The following is an 8,612-nucleotide window of genomic DNA, read 5'->3' as shown; positions in this document are numbered from 1 at the left end:
TACATAAATTGGTTATTTGATACATTTTTATTAAAATTGTTATTAATCTTTGATTTCACTGAAGACTCTTAGATGACTTGCAGAGTCACATCATTTTCTCTTTACCCTACAGAATCTAGTTCTGAAAAGAGCATGAATTCTGTTTTTATCATCTTTGATGTTAGTATATTGATGTGTATAATTAACCACATACAATTTTTTTTTTTTTTTTTGAATATTCCACTTGAGAGCATTACTGCTGCCATCATCTGTATTAGAGGGGGAAAAATGGTAGGGGTGGCCCCAGGGGTGGCCAATGATTGGCTAAAGGTGGCCATGGCCACCCCTGGCCCCCCATCTAACTCCGCCCCTGGGTCAGATCTGAGCTTGGTCTTATCTTCTTCTGTCTCCTTGAACCCCAGTCGGCCTCAGCAGATAGCCGCTCCCACTGAGCCTGGTTCTGCTGGAGGTTTCTAAAGGTTAAAAGGGAGTTTTTCCTCTCCACTGTCGCTACAAGCATGCTTAATGTGAGGGATTGCCTTCCAGTCAATGAGTCGATGTAATCAACTGGTTTTCAACAGTTCTGGTTCAACTGAAAATTGCCTTGAGATGACATGTGTTGTGAATTGGCGCTATCCAAATAAACTGAATTGAATTGAACTGAATCCACATGTGAGTGGATTCTGGGTGTGCGTGCTTTTGACAGTGGGGGGGGTCATTCACACAGACTGTGGTGGCAGTTGAATCAGTTTCCCTTGTGTGTGTTGGTGTGTTTGTGCACAGGGGGGATCCATAAGAGAGGGAGAGAGTGAGGTGGAGAGAGAGAGGGAGGAGTGAGCGTCGGTCCTGAGGCTGTGTGCAGGGAAGGAAACGGAGAAGGCGGATGCTGAGAAGAGTCTCTCTCCATAAGGATCTCGTCCTGGATATATTCGGTTTTTTTCTTAATGCATGTGTGATGTTATCCGTCGCTTTTTCGAGCACCACCCATTTAGAGCCACCAGCCTGTCTCTGAGCTGTCAATCCAATCACACCGGGGGCTCTACATGTGAGTGCATGGCGCACCCGGCAGGGCGGATCTGCTCCAGGAGGGCTAAAAAAGCCGGTTAAAATGGATAAAAGGTCAGCCATCATCTATTCATCCCGATGCCTCTCATAAGGAATGGCCACTAAAGGGTTGGAAACGCGTGTTTGATGCGGGAGGAATGCAGTTTAACGGGACTCGTGTGCGCATCTTGGATTGGATTGGCTGCGTGGCTGCGCGGCGTTATTAGGCCCCTTCTTCTCATTCATTTGGTCCTCAGGTCCCTCACCGACACGTCCCCCCCTTTTCCTAATCCTGGTGTAGCGACAGTCTCCCATAGCGTCGGCCGGAGCGCAGAGCAGGGAAGATGATGTGCGAAGTGATGCCGACCATCAGCGAGGGAGACTCGGCCGGTCCTCCGAGAGGCACCGGCAGCATCCCGAACGGCTCGGATCAGGAGGCCAACTTCGAGCAGCTGATGGTCAACATGCTGGATGAGAGAGACAAGCTGCTGGAGTCTCTCAGAGAGACGCAGGAGACCCTCATCCAGTCTCAGGCTAAGCTCCAGGGGGCGCTACACGAAAGGGACATGCTCCAGCGGCAGATCAATGCCGCGCTGCCTCAGGTGAGCAAAGTGGCTTTCCTTCAACAAGCCTCCATTCAGCCTGCAGCCATTCAGGTTTTTCATGATGCCTTTAACTGACTGGACAGGTGAGCGAGTCACAAGGAGAAAACTATTTTAACAGGTGCATTTTTTGGGAATCTATTTTGCAACATAAACAGCAGTGCTGCCCAGTGGCATCTTTATTTTCCACCATAACCAGTACTAGAGCATCCACCTTCTATCATATTTAAATGTCAAATCATTCTGGCTTAAACATGTATATTAATGTATTCTTTATCAGACCATACTGTCCCAAAATTTAGAAAATTTCTATAAAAAAATATCCTGTCTTAAAATCTGTGTTTTCTTGTTATCTTCTGCCGGCCAGTTAGTTATACGTCAGCTTGTACTCCTAAATTCAGCAAATCATATATCAACGGTCATCTATCAATCCAATTTTTTCGGTCATAGCATCTCAATTCATATGTCGCAGCTAATATACGCAATGGTTGAAATAAGAAATCAGAATAATTTCCTTTCCCATTGAGTTGCGTCCCAGTGTTCATGGGGATGGACGTCTGTGTCTTCAGCAGGCGTAGAGCTAACAGAACTGGCAGCGTTGCGAGGCAAGGGCTCAAACATGTACGGCTGTAAGCCTTCTACACCAAACCAAGCTTCTGCCGCCCTGGCGTCCTCTTCCACAACATCTTCATCCCCGCTTTCCTCCTCTAAATAAAAAATGTATGACGGAGGAGACTCATCCACGACCTCCAACACTAAACTCTCCTCCTCTTGCATGTTTCCGCTGTCCATACATTCCTTGACAGCGTCGTTTCTAAGTCACCAATTTAGTGCTACTTGGTCCCAATGGAATTTCCCATTGGGAACCTACTAGCACTAGTACTAGCAGAGTTGCTAACTGGTTAGCAAGATGCTTCCAACAAACCGGCCACAATCAAACTTGCTTGCGAACCTTCCGCCACAACAGTCCCGCCCTCTTGATAAACGACCAATCACATTCACTTTATTGACTCGTGTAAAGTCGTGCACCACTCTGGAGAATTCAGAACTGCAACATTTGGAATAGCTGTTTCACTGCGACTTTAAACGTTTTTTTTAAACTCATCCCCCTTCTTAAATGACCACCCCCCCATACCATTACCTGTGACATTTTATTACTGAATGTGTATAATTTCTACTATATATTAACCGTGATGGCACTAATATTACCATTTCAATATTTGGCAGGCTGTGGGAGTACGAGTTGCCTGAGCAAAATAAATAAAATCATAGAGTTGTCCTACCATGACTATGAAGCTGATCCTATTGGGAAATTTGTCCATAACTATGTAGGGGCAGTTATAGCCATGCCTGTCCAGGGACTGACTGCAGTTCTCCTGAAAGAGGCCTAGGTCAAAGGTCAATGACCGGCGTACCAGACATGTAACAACCAAACCTTGCATTTTGCTTTAGGTTAATAGACTACTGACTAGTGTTGCACCGATACCAGTGTCAGGCGGCGCCCCGCTCCAGCACTAAAATGGTGGTATCGGTATCAGTGAGTACCAACAAATAGGGCACCAATACCATTTTGAGAGCCAAACGTTTATTCAACTATTGTCACCCATTCCAGGTAGGCAATAAAAATTTGGATTCACTTTGTATTAGTCTTTTTCCTGCTTCACAAAGGTAGACAGCAGCTTGACAAAGCCATGATGCCAATTATTTTACATCCAAGTAGTATGCAGTTCTTCATATATATACACACACATCAATTTCAAACAGATGGTATCTGTATCATATCAGGCACAGCCAGGTATCGGCTATCATATCGGGGCCAAAAAATGGCATTGGCACAACACTACATCTGACCATAACAAATCATCAATATAATTAACGATGGCAGACTATAATATGCTAGCATGAAATGAATTTCTGTGACCCTTTACAGCAGGTTGATTCTAGGATCAGAGGTTTAGGGGTGCTCAGCACCCAGAGAGCTGTCTGGCCAGACAAGATTCATTTCACTGTTTTCTTCTAATATTTCTGACACTTGTTCAGAGCGTTTTGCTTATGACTCCATCATTCACTAATGCATCGTATTTGAGACATGTGCCAAAAACTTAACAAGCAAAGCAAAAAGCAGCATTTTTTAGAATATTCCAACCAAATTAAAGCTTTCAAACTACAACTTTGGCATGGAGGGGACAGTCCCTACCAATAATTTCCACTTTTTCGCCCTTTCTGCTTAGCCAACAGTAATGGGGTTGGGTGCTGCTAACTGTGTTTTTTCCTTGCTCTCCCGCTGCTCTGGAGTCCCACCTCTCGGTAAAATATTATCGGATCTGTCGCTTTGGGATATAATATTTTTTGGGGTCGCTATTCACTGCGTACAGAGTAGCTACGTGGAGGAGGAGAGACACGGCAGCACTCAGGGAATTTAACTGGCAGCTATTTCGATATATGTTTCGATATATAAAAGTTAGAAGACGGGTTGGTTAAAAATATTAGATATACCAACAAAAAAATCCGTTAGTTAATCAAACTGAGCTTTTTTAGCTAAAAATGGCTACGGAGTGTACATTTATATAAGTTTAAAAAGCGGGGCGTCTCAGAAGACCATTACTCAGAGTCACAGATTAAAATGAACACAGATTTGTTGTTTTCTTATTGAACAGAGAATCAGACTACAATGCTTCTAGATATCTAGAGATCCTGAAAATGATTTTCTCTGGCATCATTATATCATTATATATTGACAGGTTCATAAATCTGTTTTTAAGCAGAGCCGAGACACAATTAGGGAGAGCTGCAGATTTACAGGGATATGCAACATGCAATAAAATATATCCCCAAATTTACTAGAAGAATATGTAATGCTATAATAAAATTCAAAACATATTTTTGTCTTTTTGCCCAAGAGCACATCATCATGTGACAGGAGGAAGCTGGTTTCCAACCCACTTTTTTGGGTTGGGAGACAACTATTTTCCCCACTGTGCTAAAGTAAACAGCTTTCCTAGCTGTTGACTTTCCTAGCTTTCAGTAACACCTAAATACATTCAACATGGAAAATCCGCTGGTTCAGCAACACATAGAAATATTTCACCGGAATTTTATGTAATTTTATCAGATTAAAAAATTATCATTTTTGATCATTTAAACACAAACCTATTAAATTAACCTTACATGATCCGTATTCATTTGTATAATTTGTTTATTTATTTGAATCAATAATCATAAAGTATACTTACTTAATTAGTGTCTTTATTTCAAATATATAAAGTTTATTGTTTAAACTGCATAAAGGTAACCCAGATTATTATGCAATTTTAATGCAACTTGATGTATTTTAAACAAATGCACTCATTAATGTTAAGTATGAGTTAGTATAAGTTATAAATTCTAAATACATAAACCTAAAGTTAAAATTATATATATAAAAAAAGTAAATGGAAATTAGTTATGAAACAAAAAGTTACATAAATCTTAAATTTTAGGTGTAATATTGTTGTGAGTGTAATTGGATATTAAGAGAATTACATCAAATTGAGGGAGACAGTTTATGACCACATTTACCCAAAATTCAGAGCTAACCAGATGTTGCAGACAGTGTGGTGTATCTGCAATGTTTCAGATGCTGAAAGTGCAAAGAAAATGGTAATCATTCTCCAGTGTTAAGGTATGCTACGTTTGCTACATATGCCAGGTTACAGTTGGATATTTTATTTTAAAGGTTATGCATTTAATAGAAGACCAAAGAAAGTTTTTAAAAATGTATTACAGCTGTTCTGAGCATAGCGTAACACATTGCTTCTGCCCCACCCTCACTTATTGCAGTGCAGTGCAATAAGTCTAGTTGCAAAAAAAGTACAGTTTAGCCTTGATTTTAAAGGTGTTTTATTCTCCTCATATAATCATATGTGACTCCACCCATGCACGCACCACTAGTGGTTCCTAGAATGCAGTTAGTGATCCAGCCCTAATACAATCACATAAAAAGTGCATAAAATCATATTATTATTTTAGAAGATATTGAGAATCCATTTGAATATTCAAAGAGAAACACTTTCAGTTATTTTGTCACACCTTCATCATTCTGGTGAGTTAAAAATCCACATGTTAGCTTAGAAATATAAAGCTAAGAAGAAGCTATTTTATCAGTTTTATTGCAGAGCTACCAGGATCTGACAACACCTGAGCTCCATCTCACCTGACTTCAACCTTCTACTCCGATTGGTGCAGAATCCCAATGCGTCAATGTTTAAATCTTAACAAGAAATAAACAATTCTTTATTTTGGACCAAAATGTATCAAACTATTTTATGTATATATATATATATAAAATTTTTTGTTGCAAGATTAATACTTTCATTCTGCACCATTCCAGATGTTTAGAGGATGTACTATTTTTTTTTTCAAATGAAACGGTTTAATTAAAACTTTGTAGCTATCACCTATAAACTTTGATATGGTTTTGAATCGTTTTAATATACTTTTCCACTTTCCTAAAATACTGATATTTTTTTTGGTCTGATATTTATTTTAAGGTGAGATTGCATTGTTATGCTTTAAAGGGGAACAGCATCAAGTACTAGAGATATACCCATATTATTTTTGGCTGGTTTTATTTGTGTTTTATCAATCTATTCGTGCAAGAATTAGCTGATTTACAAACACTTTTCACAGCCATCCTTTGAGATTACACATGCTGTGACCCTCTCTCCGTTTGCTATCCATTGTTATTGTTTTCTTTGATTGGCAGAATATTAATAATTATTTTTTTTAAATACACTTATTTAAAATTTGCTATTGTGTAATTTTTATCATGTAAAATGTGGAAGGGTATCAGCCTAAAGAATCAGCTCTAAAAAATCGGGGATCAGTTAAACCAATGTCAAAATAATCGGCAACGGCCTTAAAAAGCCTTTATTTTCACCTTGGTATATTGTTGTAACACAAATGTCTTATAATCTGCATAACAGGAATTTAAAAATATATGCCTTTTGCGCTAAATTATAATTAAAAGATGAATGTTATGAATAATGTAATAACTGTAAGAGCATTTGCTTTGATTCTCCTCTGTTGCTTATCTTGACATATTTATCTTTTGTTCTTTTAACTCTTGTATTAAAACTTATAACGTTCTTACTTAAAGTTAACACACCGACCTATGGGTGCACTTCAGCTTATTGTATAGCTCTCTACTGTGGGTTTCTTCTGCAGTGGCCTGAGCCAAATGTTGTAAACTATGCAGAAGAGGGCAAAGCACACTACTAATTACCTCAGCGTAAACGACCTAACTTCTGTACGTGCTGACCTGCATGTAACAGGAGTGACATGAGCCTGTTGTAAATCTGGTTATCTTTCACATTTGCATTCTTTGCGTGCGTGTTTTAGCAAAAGAGAGCTGAATAAGTGCTGCTGCACTCGCCATGCATGACGATAATAAATGCTCAGCACATAAAGCTGCTTTACCCACCGACCCTCTGGTCTAAATGGGAGGCATGATGTCACAGTGTGCAGTTTATTCGTCTGTGTGCGAGAAAGGGAGAGCAGGCAGAGAGAAAAATAACCCACGCTGACTGAGAGCTGGCTGCTGCCTCTTGTGGAGGAAACATGGCTGTTTGTTAGAGCACATGGCCCTGGGCTGCTTGCTTCCACACACATCTGTGTGCTTCTGTGTTCATGTGTAGCTTTTGATGTGAGCTGTCGTGCCTGTCTTCTAATCCCACATGTTTTTTTTATTGCCGCAATAAAGTCTTAGATATGTAGACCTACAGGGACGGTATGACTGATCTGTACATCCTCAGTGAACAAATGAACTAATTCACTTATTTCACTGTATCAATAGGCTGTCATAAAACTCTTGCTATGAAAGTCTTCAATGAAAAGCGGCGCTATGATTTCTCTAAAGATTTAGATACTGTTGATTGCAGGGTTTTGTTGGAATCTTTCTATTGTTTGATTAGCTAATTCCCTCATAGGTTTAACCCCTATGATTCAGATTGACAGTTATACTACAGAGTTCTGAAGATGGTCCCACATGTTTCTGCTCCCACTGCTTTGATTTCTGTACAAGAAAATAAAGGACAGAGCCAAGTTTGGCTTTTCACGACTAGACTCGTTACACTTTTTAATTTGGTTCAGTGTTCCTAACTTCTTTTTGCCAAGGCTGTGTCTCCAACTTTCATTTAAAAGAATACAAAAATTTATTTTATTTGTAGCTTCCTTTAATTACCGAGAAAAATAACGTTTTTTTTTTTTTTTAGGAAAGTATTCCAGAAAAGTAATGTCATTGCTTTTCTTGCTTTTAAAAAGGACTTTGCTATTTTTTTTCAATCCAAAGGATGAAATTGTTTGAATCATCCTTTTTGCACCTTATATACTATACTGTTTAGGACTTCTGTTATTTAGATGTTGAATAGTGTATTACACATCACTTAGATTAATTAGAATAGTTCATTGTCTAACGTAAACTAAGCACTTCTACACTCTCAGTGTCGTAGTCTCAGTTTGGTGGAAAGCCACTTTGGGTAAAAATCCTTCCTTATTTTTTTATTTCTTTGGATTTAGGAAAGAAGAAAGAAAATCAACAAATCAAACACAATCTACTGTGTGCAGGTGTTTCTGACTCGTAGCTTCCTACGCTGTTGTGTGATCTTTTTAATTTTACTGTCTTGACAATAGTTTTAAGGAGCTCCGCAGGATCTTTCTATTTAGTGTTTTCCAAAAGCTACCAAGCTGCATGTGTAAAAATGAAGCAACAAAAGAAAGAATCTAGACATGCAGACTTATACATACATCTGTACTGAATGTCTCTCTCTCTAAGATGACTGAATTCAAGCATTGAAGGAACAGTCTGGTTCAGAATTCAAACTTCTGAAAGTACTTTAAATATGAAATTATTACATATTGCTCTAGAATTGATAAGTGTTTTTAATTAAGAGTAATTTTCATTTCAATGTGCTTTACTGGAGGCATCCATATTTGTCAAACAACACTACT

At 39.0% G+C, this 8,612-nt stretch overlaps 1 protein-coding gene across 2 annotated transcripts in view; it reads left to right on the top strand.

Annotated features, from left to right (window-relative positions):
• Positions 1–820: 820 nt before the first annotated feature.
• Positions 821–8,612, top strand: part of ppfia4 (protein tyrosine phosphatase, receptor type, f polypeptide (PTPRF), interacting protein (liprin), alpha 4) — a 121,200-nt gene continuing 113,408 nt past the window's right edge. For both annotated transcript variants that reach the window (XM_015372453.1, XM_015372454.1), the window contains exon 1: positions 821–1,625. In XM_015372453.1, coding sequence (XP_015227939.1) covers positions 1,368–1,625 — 258 coding nt within the window. In that variant the 5' untranslated portion in view covers positions 821–1,367. The remainder of the gene's footprint in view (positions 1,626–8,612) is intronic.

Source organism: Cyprinodon variegatus, unplaced genomic scaffold (assembly GCF_000732505.1).
Source record: "Cyprinodon variegatus isolate N-32 unplaced genomic scaffold, C_variegatus-1.0 Scaffold72, whole genome shotgun sequence".
In the NCBI taxonomy this organism is placed as follows: domain Eukaryota; kingdom Metazoa; phylum Chordata; class Actinopteri; order Cyprinodontiformes; family Cyprinodontidae; genus Cyprinodon; species Cyprinodon variegatus.
The sequence above is the reverse complement of the archived record's forward strand: the minus strand, read 5'-3'. Positions and strand labels throughout refer to the sequence as shown.